We start from the raw sequence: 17259 nt of genomic DNA, 5'->3' as shown, positions 1-17259 counted from the left end.
ACTCAGATAGCATGCGGTATCCACAATCCCTGTCCTGACCACAGCCTCCTACAAAATTTCCTTATTTATCCCTGTTCCCTAATCCGCTGGACTCCACAGTCAGTTATAATGCCCCTCCCCAGTATCACAGAATCTCCTGTCTCCCTGTCTTGCTGTCACACTCCCCATTCTAGTTCCTGGTCTGGGCAACCCTCAGTGCTGGCTTTCCCCTTTCATGGCTGCCTCCAGCGATGTCATACTTTTCCTAACCTTACCTGGGTTGATATGGTTGCATATTATGTTTTTATCCTTTTCTTTAACAAACAAACACCCTTTGTCTCCCAGTTCCCACAAGGCAATTTCAAACCTTTCTCTGTCGTAACTGCATTTGACTCATCACTGTACTGAGAACATTCCAGCTACTCAGCGAAAACAGTCTCAATTTCCCCTTCCATCAACTCAAGTGAACTCCTCTACATCTTCAAACATTCGCTCTCCCCTTGCTTTGAGAAGAATGGATTCTCCCACTTGTCAAAATTAATCACGCTATACGTACTCTTTAATTCACTCCAGTTGTAAAAAAAAAGCAATCGCTAGGAGCTATCTGTATAATAGAGTTATTTGGATAAGTCTGATTTTGAAGAAGATTGGAATGATTAAGTATTTCTTCTCAATGAAAAATTACGCATTGTGAAAAATTATGGTTACAAAGACTGTGCCATATTATGGAGAAATATTCATGAAAAACACAAAAAACAAATGTATATACCATGATTATGACAATATTAGCAAAGATAGCAAGCAAATGAAAAAAAGACTGGAGGCAAACACACCAAAATAATAAAACTGCTTATGTTAGAAAAATAGAGTATTGGATAGTTTCTTCTGTATTTCCCAAAGTGCCTATAATGTGGTATTATTACTAGTTAACAGCTTTTTTGAGGTATAATTGACTGATTGCAAAATCCCAACATTTTAAGTGCACAATGAAATTATTTTTGTCAGTTCGCAGAGTTGTGCAACTGTTACCGAATCCACTTTAGAACATTTCCATCACCCCAGAGACCCCTTGTGCCTGTTTGCAATAGTTGTACTACTTTTATAACAAAACACATTATTTCATTCCTGACACAGACTGTGTGAAAGTTCACTCCTCTTTCTGGTCCCAGGACACACTCGCTGTATCAGTGACCACCCCCCCACCCCCAATGAAGCCTCCACCCTCAATGCTAGAGTCTGCAAGAGCAGTTTGTTCTCTGTTGCTTTCCTAATTCTCCCCAGTAACTTCTGTGCTACTGAAATTGCTTTTGTAAAAGGTCCTGCTAACTCTGTACATACTAAAAGTTCACCTGTTTTCCTCACCAGGATATCGCTCTTCCACCCCCATCCTGACACTGTGTCTTGTCTAATTTCTGACATGTTGCTCAGTTCTGAGTCTCATCTTAAAGTCCTAACTTCCCTGCACTGGCTTCTTACCTCTGTGTTCTGGACAGAGTAACAAACCATCTTCCATCCTTAGTTCTCACCTGCTATACTTGCTGTCCTGGTAGCTCCAAAAACTCCTGGCATTTCCCCCAATACCACATGGAAAATAGTTCCCACATCTTTATATTTAGTGTCTCTTTAAGTTTCAACCATTTCTATCAACTTGCTGGAGTTGTATGAATTCTATGTGAATGTGCCCTGAAACTTCAAACTTGCAGGTCACTTACACTATCTTCCTCCCTCAACTTGATTCTTTGTTCTGATTTCCCAGTTTCTGTCTCAGCACTTGATTTTCCCATGATTCTAGGTAGAATATCCGAATCTTTATGAACTTCCCTGAGGTCCTCTGCTTTTGTACTTTCTCCTCTAATCATAAGCTAACACCTTTTCATTTATGTTTATTTTTGAGAGAGAGAAAGACAGAGTGAGAGCAGGGGAGGGGTGGAGAGACAGCGAGATGCAGAATCCAAAGCAGGCTCCAGGCTCTGAGCTGTCAGCACAAAGCCCAATGTGGGACTTGAACTCACGAACCTTGAGATCATGACCTGAGCTGAAGTCGGATGCTTAACCGACACCAGGTGCCCAGGCGCCCCAACACCTTTTCGTTTAAATCTTCACAATGAATTTAACACAATAATGTGCTGTTCGGTGTATTAACAATTCAAATTAGTTAAAAACTAGGAGATATAAAATAGTAGAAGATAAAAAGATACTCTTTCATGAATAGGTAATCAAGCAGATTATCTAAAGTTTTTTTGAAGGATTACTTGGGTTTTGAAGCATATGCCCTCAATCAATAAGGCATATAATGATACATGAATCCTAAATATGGTACTGTTTTGATAAATTTGCTAATAGTTTTTATTTTCAACCAAAAAACAATATTTCCCCTGAGGGGGTACTTGGCAATGTCTGGAGACATTTTTGGTTGTCATAACTGGGCAGAGGCTGCTGACATCTGGTGGGTAGAGGCCAGGTATGCTTAGCATTCTATAATGCCAAGATAACCCCCACAACCAAGAGTTATCCAGCCAATATGTGCACAGTGCTGCGGCTGAGAAACCCTAGTTTACATCTGTAACATATAAACATAACCATTATGGGCTGACCTATGTCACCCAAAATTCATATGCACTAACTAACCCCCAGTACCTCAGAGTGTGATAATGTTTGGAGACAGGGACTTTAAAGAAGTAATTAAGTTAAAAATGAGGCTGTTTGGGTGGGCCCTAATCCAAACTGACTAGTGTTCTTATGAGAAGGGCAAATTTGGACACCCCAGGAGAGCCAAGGATGTTTGTGCACAAAGAAAAGACCATGTGAGGACACAGTGAGAAAGCAGTCATCTACAAGCTAAGGAGGGAGCCCTCCAAGGAAATCAGGCCTTCTACCCCTTAATCTTAGATTTCCAGCCCCCAGAACTGTGAGAAATAGATTTCTGTTGTTTGAGCCACCCAGTCTGTGGTATTTTGTTACAGCAGCCCTAAGAGGCTAATACAATTATATTGTAAAAAAAGTCAATTTCTCTCTCATCTTAATTACAGAAAAATTCTCTGTCTTTAGGTTCTTCTTGGCTAATTGTTTCATTAGCTCATCTGCTACCCTAACAGCTTTGAGTTCCTTGCCCTCATTGTTTAGCCCTCTGCCCAATATTATCAATTGTGATCTTTAAGATGCTATACATCATAGAAACATAGATAAGACAAGTGATTCAAATGATTCTAAATGTTACTATACCGTATCTGCAATATTTTGGTGACAACACAAGTGAAATATGGAAAACAATAAGTTAAAAAAGGTAAAATAGGAGAAACCTAACTGAAAGGGAATCCTACTAACTTATTTAGATTATGGGACAGATAAAGAATGATAGGGAAATCAATGATTCACCCCAATTCTTCCATTCCTAGGGATGAAGTGTAGTTCCTAAGCTCTGCTAAAGCACTGTGTCTCATTTCTCTGACTTCTGACAAAATAAGTTGATACAGATATACATTTCAAGGAAGTGAAGTGATTTTTAGTGCCTAAAAATGCATATTTAGCAATAGAAGGAATTAAAAATAAGACTTGAAAAAGAGTGGTTTTACCTTTGCTGCAATTTTCAGAGAAACATCTCTAATGGTGTCCAAAGGAGGATAAAGCCGGCCCTCTTCCAAGTGTTTATCTGATACTTGCTGGGCTATAACCTTTCAAAATAAGAAAGACAAATATGTTTTTACTTCACACCATACAATGTGATGGTTATGAGGATACCTAGGTGAATGATCACATATGGTCATATATGGAAGCAGGGCACATTAATGTGATCACCTAATTTTGTCTTTCCCTTTGTCGATGGGAAAACTGAGTCCAGAAGACTTGGTGACTGGTGGGATCCCACCATCAGTAAAGATGGGAACAGAATCTGCACTGCCTCTTACTCCAGTTCCTTTTCTACTGTGCCATGAAATGCTGGAAGCTTTTCCATCCGATGTGCCTGAGGAACAGGGGAGAGAGGGGTGAGGAAGGCAGAGGAGGATGACAGAAGTGATGGACAAGGACCCTGAGAGTACAGGAGGGAAGGGATCCAAGGCTGATCACACTGCTTCTCCTAGCTCACATATTCCGGCACAAGAGGTACAGCACGGGACTGAGAGAGCCACTTTGGCATCACATTGCAAGTAGGGTTTCAATTTATCCAGATTCTGGATTCTCTGAATCACCTAACTGGTCTCAGCATTTGCTGTTCCCAGACCATTCCCCATTTCTAAATTAGATGACATATACTTAAGAATTTGCTAAGAGGGTAGATCTTATGGTAAGTGTTCTTATCTCCCTCTCTCAATCTCTCTCTCTCTCTCTCTCTCTCTCTCTCTCTCTCACACACACACACACACACACACACACACACACACACACACACACAAAGAGAGTAGGAAAGAGCATTTGGCAATGATAGACATATTTATGGCATGTATTTTGGTGATCAAGTTGTGTGATTAAGTATGTACAGCTTTTTGTATGTCAATCATACCTCAGTATTTTTTTTAATGAGACAGATTGACACTACATGCCTCCTGATGTGATGCACTGAGAAGGATGCAATCATTAGGCATTTAGTACTCCTAACAAAACCGCATAACTTGAATTCAATCATGAGGAAACAATCAGATAAACCCAAAGTGGGGAACATTGTAAAAACCAACTGGCCTGTATGCTCCCAAATGTCAGTGCCATAAAGGAAAGACTGAAATATTCTTGCAGATTAAAGGATTAGTCTAGAGGCTATAAAGGCCTTTTCTAATGGATAATTGGTGAAATTTGAATTCGGACTGTGCATTAGATAATAATATTCTATCAGTGTTAAAGTTCCTGAATTGAAAATGGTACAGAGATCACATAAAAAAATGTCCTGAAATATCTAGGGGTAAAGGGACATGATACTGTAAGTTGCTCTCAAGCGGTTCAACAATAAAGTTCTATATGCTAAGTTATTTGCTGAACCTTCTGGGGCACAGAGGTAGACTCAGCAATTGTGAAGTTCCCTCCAGCTCTAAGACTTTGATTAGGTATTTCAGTGTGGCAAGTCTAAAGCAGTATGTGGCTGGCTCTATTATTTAACAGACCTGAGGGTGCAGACAGGAAGTAGAAAATCTTCCTCATTTGAAACATTTGGCATAAGCAAACACGTATTTTTCACTATCTCTTAATATGTTAGATTTTTAAATCATGAAATTATTTCTGCAATTGTTTTACTGCCATCAGCAAATATGAAAGACACTGAGCAAGTATAACACCAAGAGAGGATAAAAAAGCAGTTCCTGCCCTTGAGAAAGTTAGAAGTTAGTGAGGAAGAAAAAGGGAATACTGAAAGAGAGGACAGCCTAGGTCAAAGGTGAAATGTGAGCGTTAAGAAATCCAGAAGTACAGTGGAGACAGCTTAGTATGGGATTGAAGGAGAGCTAGGAGTCAGACAAAAGGGAAGGGCTGGGCACTCCAGAAAGAAGACAGATTCAGACCAAAGGCAGAGATGTATGAGCTGGACTCAGTGATCCCCAGTGTCCTGATCTGGGGGAGCAGAGGGGGATCTAAACAGAGAATAAGGATTGGAGCACTGTCAATGCCAAATTAAGGAATTTTGGTTAAATTCTATGGGTGACTGAGGATATTCTGAACAAGGATATTTAGGCAGGAGTGTGGGGTGGGGGGGAGAGCAGGATGAAGTTACTAGTACAACTGCTATTTGATTAATATTACATTACATATTATGTAAAATACATAATTATAATTACAGAAAGCTGATCACAAAGAATTTTATAACAAAGACATTGTTCAGTCCTTTATTTCTTGCCTTTATAACAGGATGTTGAGCAAAACTTTTCCTTGGCCCCAGAATTGGTGATCAGGGCCCCCAACACTAGAAGAAATGGAATTAAGTGTTCCACATTATAATGAAGCCACCAAATACGTGAGGACTGCCACGTCCCTCAGAACCTAAGAGGGGGCGGAATCAGCCCTGCCGCCCCACAAACACAGCCACCCCTTTTCAGAAGGCTGCAATGGGGAGAATCAGGGAGAGTCACTAGAACCATAGTCTAGTGGGTAATGCAGTGGCTTCTCTCCCCCTCTTCTTCTTGCACACTGCCCTCTCTTGAAAGCATGAGGTGCCCTCAAGAAGGAGAGTTTGGCATTCTATTCCTCACTTAGCCTGAGCAGTTACAGACATGTTTATGTAAGCAGAGGTGAAGAGGATGGGAAAGGAGAATCAGATAGAAAGGGGGGTGGGGGGGTTGCTTGGGGAGGAGCCTGTATCCCCAGAAGGCATGAGCTTCCAAGCCAAGTTACCACTGCAGAGGAGGATCTCACAAGCTGAGCAAGGGGAAAAGGCTGAACTGGAACCAGATCTCTCATGTCATGCCACAGAGGGCCCCAAAGGGTCCTCTAAACTCTTGTACACATACCCCATGAGAAAGCCAGATATGGGCTCCTGCCTCAGATGGTTCAATGGCCTAAAAAAGTGGAGAGTTAATAAAAGACATGTTTGGGGTGCCTGGATGGATGGCTGAGTGGGTCGAATGTCTGATTCTTGACTTTGACTGAGGTCATAATCCCAGGATCGTGGGATAGAGCCCTGTGTTGGGCTCTGCACTAGGCATGGAACCTACGTAGGATTCTCTCTCCCTCTCCCTCTACCCCTGTCCCCTGTTCATATGCTCTCTAAAAAAAGGAAAGGAAAGGAAAGGAAAGGAAAGGAAAGGAAAGGAAAGGAAAGGAAAGGGAAGGGAAGGGAAGGGAAGGGAAGGGAAGGGAAGGGAAGGGAAGGGAAGGAGAGGAGAGGAGAGGAGAGGAAAGGAAAAGGGAAAGGAAAGGAAAGGACAGGGCATGTTTGTCCTTTTCCATACCCTTCCTTTCTGTTTCCAACACATTTGAAGAAATAGGCCTTGATAAGAAGGGGGAGGAGGTGTTCAGAGCCCAGACATGCTCTTTTCCCTGAGTCCCTCAAGATGCTGGGATGGGAGAATAACAAAAGAGAAGGGGCTCTCAGCCAGCTGCTGCGGCAGGCCTCTTGTACTGAAGGAACAAGAGATGATATCTGAATTGGATACTGATTCTGAATGGAACAGATGTTTAATTATTGTTCACTGATATATTCCCCAGCACCCAGAATAACGAGTAGCACATAGCAGGTATTAATCAATACTTGTTAAAAGAATGGGTGAATTGAAATGGAATTAAAAGTTACTGAGATGCCATTAAGCGAAAGAAAAGAAAGACTTGATGGAGAATTATTCAAAACAGTGATTGTCAGGAAAAATAAAACCATTTTATGTTGATGCCCCATTGAATTTAGGCTGCTTACAAAATCCTGTTACTTCTTGTTGTTCTGCAAAGGATCTGTAGCAGATTCAAATCATTGGCATTTCTTAGATGTTAAAGCAAAAACCTGTATAGGTATCTAGTACTGTTATTTAACTGGATAGAGAAAAAATGAGTAGCACAATGTTGAACGGATATAACAGCATGGTGGTTGAAAGCTCAGGCTGTGATGTGATGTAAGTCTATATTCAAATTCTAACTGCAATAATTACTGTTTGTTTGAATTGGGCAAATTAATTAACCTTCCTAAGCCTAGTTTTCCCTTTGGCGATAGAAGACTACTAACAATTCCTAATTCATGAGATTAAACAAAATAAATGCCAGTAAGGAATGTACCACATTGTCTGAGAAAGTAAATGTTCGGTATGTTTTAGCTATTTCACTTTTTGCTTAATGTTTATTTATTTATTTCAAGAGAGCATGCATGCTTGCACACGCATACTCGTGCACACACACAAGCGGATGGGGGAGGGGCACAGGGAGAGAGAAAGAGAGAATCCCAAGCAGGCTCCACACTCAGCACAGAGCCTGACATAGGGCTCGGTCTCACCACCATGAGATCATGACCTGAGAGGATAGCAAGAGTAAGACGCTCAACCGACTGAGCCCAGGTTGAGCCCTCTTAGCTATTTCACTTTTAAAAGAACAGAGGGGCAGTCACCATGGCAGAATGGAAGTAAAATAGCTTTGGGGGCCAGATCTAGCTCTACAATATGAAAGCTAGTAAGCTTTTTGAGGTGGAGGCAAGTTCTATAACCAATCAACTGCAAATTATTTCTATGAGATAAGAGGTATACTGTTCCTCTCACCATTGGGGTCCAGCATTATTGCTTCTTGTCTAGAATGTTGCATGATATCATTTTAAAGAGACCGGGGACAGTAAGAAGATGGCTGAGTAAATTAGAATCAGTCTGAATCTTTGCTCTCCACGTATGCCTGTCACACAGAGAGAGAACCGAGACACCATAGAACAGAGCCAAGTAGCAAACACGTGACCAGGGGAGCCTCATGTTAGGAATGAAATCACTAACATGGAAGGGATTGACCTGGGGGAAAAGGGGAGCATATACAAGAGTCTTAACGTTGCTCTCACCTATTACCTCATTCACTCAAAAACTATTTGCTGCTTTTGATATGTCACTGGTGTCTCTCTACACTGTGTCCGCTTTCAAATGATCTGTCTTCGTTTCATTTTGGCAATGTTACAGCAGCTGGATTTTCAGTTATCCAGTGACTTCAATGAATCAAAGTTTCCTCCAGATGCTGTTGTCTGTGGTGACCATCTCTAGTGTCCTCCACACAGACCTCAGAAAGGGGTGGGGTGAGGCAGATGAGAGAACACAGAGCAGGTGGTTCAGGAGGAATGGGATAAGGACAGGCAGCCAGACACGCCTCTCAGATGTGGACAGGAGGCGAGGAGTATGTTCCCAGGAGGGCTGACCCAAGGGAGTACTAAGTGCTCTTAGCAGAGGTTCAGAAGGTTGTGAGGGTACCAGGAAAGCCAGAATCCTCTTTGTTGTAACAGCATGGTGGTTGAAAGCTCGGGCTGTGATGTGAGGTAGGTCTATATTCAAATTCTAACTGCAATAATTACTATTTGGTTGAATTTAGGCAAATTAATTAACCTTCCTAAGCCTAATTTTCTCAAGATGAGCCATGGTAGTCACCAAAGGATTCAAGCATGAGGTGGGGAGTGAAGTTAACAGAAGGAGAGGCTTAGATAGGTGAATAGTTCTCAGAGTTTTCCAGGCAGGATAATAGAGCAGTTATACAGGTGTGTGCCTGCATGTTGTGTTTGAAGCTTTGGGATGAGGGAGAATGAAAGAATGACAGGCTTCTAAGCTTTGGTGTCTACTTAGAAAGGAGTTATCACTAAATGCAGTGCAAATACTGAGGGTGAAGGAAGGTGCAAAGTATGGTTTTATGCATTTTGTGTTTAAGAAAAAGCAACTGGAGACACGTTACAAGATGAGACTAGAGACACAGATTTGGCCACTTTTAGACTTAAGATAATGGAACCCAGAGAATGGATGAAATCTCTGAAAGCATAAGAAAAAAGGGGAAAAAGTTACAACAACAACAACAAAATCAATGCTAGAAAAAAGCTCTTAGTTAAAAGGGACATGGAAAGAAGACAAAGTAAACAATGAGGTGGTGTGAAAAACAAGACTGTTGTGTTGAAGCCTAAGAGAAAACCAGTGGAAAGGCCAGAAGAGGTAGCCAGAGAGATCACTAGCTACAAGAAGGGCACTGCTGACATTACATTTTCTTTTTTCTTCAAAGTTTTTTGATAGTATTTATTACTTTGCCTGGATGGTAAATGGAAGGATTTTTTTTTTCATGGAGTTTGTCACTAGATGGTGCTGGAGTTATTTAGGAAAGCAAACATGGGCTACATTGAGCAGAAGATCCCCCTCCCTTTGATGTGTCTGTTATGTAGAACAATAATTATATTTTTCTTAATGTGTGAACAGCTTTGATAAGCTCCCTTAGTGAGCAGATATCTACTTATGTGTAACAAGATTTTAGGAGATAAAGAAACTCTGGGACACCAGCTGCGATGCTTCTACTGCAGGGAAGACAAAGAAAAGAGCAGGACATTACAGCTTCGATATCTGTTCTCACAGAATGATGCCAGGCGCTAAACACTGGGATTATACTCCTTAGACCACAACAATAACAGAAGACTCCATCTATATTCTCCGAGTTCCTCTTCAAAACAGAAAGCACAGTATGTTCGCAAGCTGAAAATATCTGAATTTTAATCAACTTTTATTTGGTTCAGTTCAGTTACCATGTTGTACAGTGGTCTCATTTTAGAAGAAATTCACTCAAATCTCTCATCCGTGAACTGCATCCTGCTCAAACAAGGTATCAACCAGATGAACATTCTGATTATCAAAAGCTCATGATTTTACAAATATGTGCCAAATCACTGTATCGTCCCCCTGAAGTGTGGGGAGGAAAGGGAACTGATGGGAACCTGAAGTTTATGGTACGTCTTGTGCCATAAGTAATAAAGTCTTTGTCTCCGACCTAAGGGTTTTGGGTCTTTTGCCAGCATCCATGAAACTGTAGCAGGCTAACTCATTAGCTTGCAACTAAGGTAAGGTTTCAGATCCTTCACTTCTTAAGAACAGCTCACCAGTTCCTACTGGGTCTGTTGTGTGATGTTCGGAGAATCTTTCCTGAAGGCCCACACTCAAACCCACATGTGTCCTTTTAATGAGTTCAAAAACACTAATTCCCTGTTATAATTTTCTTTCTGCTTAAAATATTAGAGTAGTTTCTGTTTTCTGCCCTGTACCCTCAATGATACACACTTCTTCACTATACCAAATCAGACTTTCATTTTAAACCTTCAAAATGCTGTTATTTAGGAAAGTTTGGAGAAACATTGGTCGCTGCATTATGATTTGGAAACAGTATTTTCAATTGTGTCACTACTGTCACAGAATTTGATTGGAAGTATGAAGACAAAAACGAGTTCCTTGTAAGAGATCAGAACAGTTTTTTTACTGGCTACTGAAAAATAGTCTTTTACTCGTGACTCCAATGTGAACCTGCTACCGACCCCTTATTCTCCACTAGGAGAGATTTTTTTCTTCTTCGGACTTTGTACCTTATAGGGAGTGAGCTGAGATGCTATATAAATAAATAAATCATTAACCCACATGGAGCTCATCTGGTGTTTTACAGCCTTGGTGAACACAGAGTTTACAATACCTCAGCAGTTGTGAGAAAAATCTCATCTGTGATATGTCTCAGTCCACAAGCCACAACACCAAGAGCGATTCCAGGAAACACATAGGAATTGTTTCCTTGGCCAGGATATAGGGTCCGTCCATCTGGAAGAGTGACTGGATCAAAAGGACTGCCACTGGCAAAAATTGCACGCCCCTACAACACAGACACATAACTAACTTTAAAAAGAAGCACGGTATTTTAAAAGAAATGTATCATAACAGAACTACCCCACAGTTAGAGTACTGAGCATTTAGAAAGAAGACCAATTTTCATTAACCCTCTAATAAGTCTGGGCAAGCTTTTATGATGTTGGCAGTAAGTTCTGGAGTGGCTGATTACTACTACTCTCTGCCTCCCTCTCTACTCCTCAGAGAAGTGTGTAAAGCACAGGAAACCCAAGACCACCACTCTATTTGCTGCAGTGGTCCAACCCAGAAGCCTATCAACCATTTCTATATGGGGTTCAGATTACAGACTTCTGAAGCTGAAAAAAATGATAGGTTAACATTAGAGTATTGGAAAGTATGACATTTTATGTTAGAGTTTAGGGATCTACACAGTTTAATTTTTTAAAAGTGTTTATTTTTGAGAGAGAGAGAAAGAGAGAGCACAAGCCAGGGAGGAACAGAGAGAGAGACAGAATCTGAAGCCGGCTCCAGTATCTGAACTGTCAGCACAGAGCCTAATTTGGGGTTCAAACTCACAAACCTCGATATCATGACCTGAACCAAAGTCAGAGGCTTAACCAACTGAGCCACCCAGGCATCCCTACAAGCAACTTTCTAACGTAACTTATTATATATATATATATATATATATATATATATATATATATATATATACATATATGTATACACACATATATTTAAGAAAAAGACCTGCAACATGATATATAAGCTCATTTATCTCCCTCCCTGCTTTCACTTCCTACCTATTGTTTTATAATCATCATATTTTAAGGAGAACAGCATTCAGTAAATGACAGCTAAACATTCTGTGTACATGGAGTGTTAATATGGAGAAGAAAATCTCTTCATACTATTTCTGGATTATAGTTTTTCATGCTTCAATAATCTTCCTGTATTTCTATTTTTAACCTTTCCTGACAATGTTTCCCTTGTGCCTAAAGCAGCAGAGACTCATCCAGCACAGACAGACCTTTGCCTGTTCTGTATCCTTTAGCTAAACCAGTGTTTTAAGTTTTCAGCCTCAAAATGACTTTCAATTTTATATCCTTTTTTTTTTTTTAACAACACAGAACATCATGCAAGATGATTAAGAAAGAGTTTAGGTCATTTATATCAGACACATTCAAATTTAAAAACACAATTACGGGGCACCTGGGTGGCTCAATTGGTTAAGTGTCCAACTTTAGCTCAGGTCATGATCTCATGGTTTGTGGGTTCGAGCCCCGCATTGGGCTCTGTGCTTACAGCTCAGAGCCTGGAGCCTGCCTCAGATTCTGTGTCTCCCTTCCTCTATGCCCCTCCCCCACTCATGCTCTGTCTCAAAAATAAACATTAAAAAAATTTTTTTAATTTAAAAACACAATTATACAAATTTGGCTAACTGTGTTTATTTCTATAACCAGTGAGTCTGTAAACTCTTGACACCTGTTGAGATATATGACAAAATAACTACAAAACCACTTATTTGTTATTTGTCTACTATGCTAAAATTTTATTATTTGTGCACCATGCTACAATTTTATTGCTCAAAGGGTTTTTTTTTTCTTCCCCTTTTAAAAATTTGAGGACTACTCAAGGATGTCAGACAAATTTCCCAATCTGCAGATGGGCTGAAAATTAAAATTATTGAGGACACTGATGCCATCCCAAATTAAGAGAGATAGACAATGGAGTGGCTCCTTGCCAACATTTCATTAATTCTAGTAATGAGCATTTAAGGTTATACTATTAAGGAAGTAAAGCCATCAATTTCTGATTTGTGCAGAGTGACCTAACTTTGTGTCATGTTTGCCTTTTCTAGTGCATTTTGGATTTCTTTCCAAAATAAAAGTGTTAGATATATATGATTCAACCTCCGTTTCGTTATAATGACATTTTCAAGTCTTTGAAGGGAAAAAAGGCTATTGTCAACCTATCAGTCAAATATATGTTAATACAAACACAGTATAAAATAAGCCACTTTTTTGGAAACAGTAAAGTGTTGAAGCTTCAAGGACTCCTATCCCAAACTGGCTAGATGTCAAAATAGCTGCCCAAATGTACCACCCATGGCATCAAAATCCAAACCCAGGATTTAGCAAAACAAAAATAAGACTGAGGTTTTATACAGTATGCTTCAACGTTCAGAAATAGCTAGTTAAAAGTTATTTTAATAAGCATCTAGCATCGAAATTTTTCCTTTTTAGCTTTTATATTTAAGTGTTAAATGCTTCCAAATCACTTGAAAAAATTATCAATAAACTTTACAAAGTTTGTTTTACTGAAGAGGAGGATTTACACAACAACATTCTAGAAGAGGAAACAGTTCTTAACCCCTCTGACCTATTCACTTTTCTTTCAATCTTGGTTGTTTAACTTTTAAATTGAGTAGTAAGAATCTTACATGTCCTTGGTTCCTCCATAATGATTAAGAATTAGAGTATTAAAATATCAGACCCTGTGTCAGCACTGGCAGAGCTGCGGACTGGAGGAGGGGGAGAGAAGTTACACTTTTGCTTTACCTTGGTTAGTTTATAGCACTGCTCTGCAGTACATTCTGCTTTGCTAGTTGGATTACTCAATGCAAAAATAATAGGTCGGTCATTGAAGGCAGCCATGTCCTTGAGAATTTGTTCTGAGAATGCACCACCAATCGCAGCAACTCCTGATGTAGAAATGAGAAACCAGTGAATAGACTATCAGCGGTTAGTGAAGTAAGACGTCCATGCCCTCAAGACAATGAGACAGGTCAGGTCACTTTCTGATAGACCCTAAACAAAATATAGAAGATCTGCATTAACAGTGACAGAAAGAGATACGTTTGTTAATGCCAACAACCTTTAGGGTTACAAATCTCCAAGTATCTATACAAAACAACACAGATCTAACATTTGGCTTATAATACACCGAGTCAGTGATCAAATCACTAGGTATTTTGATGACAGACACTGATTACAGGAAATTAAAATGTGCCTAATATATATTATCCCTCTATAAATAATTCTAGGAGTATATTCCAGTCTCTCAGGTTATAAAGTAATTATTTTTTATAAACCAGTGCTAACACTTAAGACAACCATCCAATTCAATTGTAAAACTGCAGTATCACTCACTGAAAGAATCCTGACAAAGGATAAAGCAATTAGCATGATGGAAATGGAGAAAAATCCTGATACAATGTATTTTGTAAAAAACAAGGCTTATTACAGTTTCTGTGGTGGAGTATTTGTTTTTGTTACGATTATCATCATTGTTCTCAATACTGTCATATTTACAAGAACTTCCAGGAGTGGATTATGATACAAAGTAAGAACTGACATTCTATACACACAAAATAAGGTACAAAGTTTCATACCCTCCTCTGAGTTTTTTTAACCACATTAAATTTGACTATATTAAACATCATATGTGCACATGCACTGTGTAAGCACTGTGTTAAGTGCTATGAGGAATATAGATGTGGTCTCCCTGTCTTCAGGGAGGGTCTAGTAGTTAGTGCAGTATTTCTCAACCTCTGGGATATGAACGTTGTGGGTCGGATAATTCTTTGTGTGGGGGGGAAGGGGTGCTTTCCTGTGCACTGTAGGGTGTTGAATACCATCTCCAGTCTCTACCCACTAGATGTCAGTGGCCCTGACCACCCCTCCCCCAACCCTTTCCAAAGTTGTAATAACCAAAAACATCTCCAGACATTGCCAAATGTTTCTTTGGGGGCAAAGTCACTCTCATTTGAGAACCAGTGTGTATCTGGAGCAATCAAGCCTGGGAAAGGCTGAATCTGCCAAGGATTGACAGGTTGACAGAGTTAGCAGAGGGGGCTACACACTTCAGCTGATAGGACTGAGAACACAGTACGAAATTTACAAATCTAAGTGTCCGTGGGGTACTGTTGATTCAGTGAACGTGTGATTTTGTTTGTGAATTCCAAAGGTCAAAATTTCAAAAAGCTAAATTATACCTCAAAAATCAATTAAGAAAATGAATCAGGCCAAAATGGGGTTGGGTTGGGTTTATGGGAAAGAGGGAGAAGTTTACCTATGAGGGCAGTTGGTTTTATTTCTTGAACAATGGCTTCTAGGTTCTTCATTTCTTCATGTTCATGGGCAAATTCCTTCTTCTCTTGTGTTAAGGCAGCACGTCCCTAAGTAAGGCAAATAAAAAGAAATGTTAAATCTGCCAAACATTTGTGAGCCAATGAAATTTCAGAATATTACACATATTATGAGTATTTGTGCTTAACATTTTTGTGTATCATGTATTACACCTGCTCTTAAATTCTTTTCTCTAATTATTGGAGTATTCTTTCATTCAATCTTTCAACAAATACTTATTTCTCAATATTCTAGGCAATGGGGATGAGCAGTGAACAAACAAGTCTTTCCCTTTCTTAAATATTATTTAATATTAAAATCCTAACTCTACAGACATTTATGAGAAACTGGCACTAATAAATGATAGTGCAAAATGTCATTTAAATAAAGATATCATTTACTAAACATTATTTGTATTAAATGTGTCTTAGAATGCAGAGTTGGCTTTAGTCACAACACTCCCAATTCATGTACCACTGAGTAAAAATTGAACTCAAGGCCATATTTATACCATAGCTTGATTTTCTAAATAAGTACTAGCTTTCAATATTTTTATGTTAATGTTTTGACTATGAATGTGTCATGTGTTATCTAGGAAACATCTAATTATAATTCTCTATCTGCAATTTTTTTATGTTTATGTATTTTTTGAGAGAGAGGAAAGGAGCACGCATGCGCGAGCAAGGGAAGGGCAGAGAGAATGGGAAACAGAGGATCCCAAGTGGGCTCTGCACTGACAGAAGACAGCCTGATGTGGGGCTCAAACTCACGAACTGCGAGATCATGACCTGAGCAGAGATCGACGCTCAACTGACTGAGCCACCCAGGTGCCCCTCTAGCTGCAAATTTTTTATCTTGACTTAAAGTAATAAATCACTGCCTAATATTATATGGTACTTTGACTTACAAGTTGTTTTCACATATTTCATATGATCCCCTCAACAATTTTAAGAAGTAAGGCAAGTAATTAGAGTCATTTCACATGAGAAAACAGAGGCTCAGAGATATTAAAGGACTTGCCCAAGGAAGGCCCTGGAACTCAGTCTTTCCAATAATACAGCACGGTACAGTCCTGGAGAAAAAGCTTTACAAATGGTATAGGTCAGGTTGTTTACAAATTGTTGCTCTAAAGATGGTACAATTTTCTTGCTTTAAAAGGTTATTATCATTTTATTTCCATTTTTAAAATATTGTACATGTGAATTACAGATCACTTGCAGCATATGAACCTATTTGCTGTACTCGCTTCCTCATCTGTAAAATAAAGATGGTAAGTTCTACCTTAAAGATGATGTGGTAATAAATATACAAAGGAGCAATACTCAGGCATAAAAAAAATGAGGTTTTTCCCTTTATGACCTGGATGGACTTAGAGGGTATTATGCTGAGTGAAGTAAGTCAGACACAGAAAGACACATACCATATGATTTCATTTATATGTGGAATTGAAAAAAACAAAACAAATGAACAAACAAAAAAGCAGGAAGAGACCCACAAATACAGAGAACAAAGTGATGGTTGCCAGAGGGGAGGAGGGAGGGACAAAATGGGTGAAGGGGACTGGGGGTAGAGGATCGCAGCTATGAAATGAATAAATCAGGGATGAAACGTACCACATAGGAATTATAGTCAATGGTATCGTAATAGTGTTGTATGGTGACAGATGTTAGCTACACCTGTGGTGAGCACACAGCACAGTCTAGTTGATGAATCACTATGTTGTACACCTAAAACTAATGTAACACTGTGTGCCAACTATACCTCAACAGAAAGAAGAAAATCAGGGAGGGAGGGAAAAAAAGAAAAAGGAAGAAAGAAAGAATTTCTACCTCATCAGGTTGTTTACAAATTAAATCAAACAATACATCTAAAGTACTTAGGATTGTGCAAGTTTTCTTAATGTTTACTTATTTGCTGTTGAGAGAGAGAGAGAG

The 17259-nt window shown here is 39.4% G+C and overlaps 1 protein-coding gene across 1 annotated transcript in view; it reads right to left on the bottom strand.

The window, feature by feature from the left end:
- The window catches only part of ME1 (malic enzyme 1), a 191385-nt gene that overhangs the window by 2052 nt on the left and 172074 nt on the right, over window positions 1–17259 (bottom strand). Inside the window, exons 10-13 of the mRNA XM_047102453.1 lie at window positions 15270–15375; window positions 13757–13899; window positions 11047–11220; window positions 3552–3650 (exon numbers count right to left, since the gene is read on the bottom strand). Of these exons, the coding sequence (XP_046958409.1) occupies window positions 3552–3650; window positions 11047–11220; window positions 13757–13899; window positions 15270–15375 (522 nt within the window). The remainder of the gene's footprint in view (window positions 1–3551; window positions 3651–11046; window positions 11221–13756; window positions 13900–15269; window positions 15376–17259) is intronic.

Source organism: Lynx rufus, unplaced genomic scaffold, assembly GCF_022079265.1.
Source record: "Lynx rufus isolate CCGP_SWC_20201006 ecotype Redwood Valley unplaced genomic scaffold, mLynRuf1.p SCAF_6, whole genome shotgun sequence".
NCBI lineage: Eukaryota > Metazoa > Chordata > Mammalia > Carnivora > Felidae > Lynx > Lynx rufus.
The sequence above is the reverse complement of the archived record's forward strand: the minus strand, read 5'-3'. Positions and strand labels throughout refer to the sequence as shown.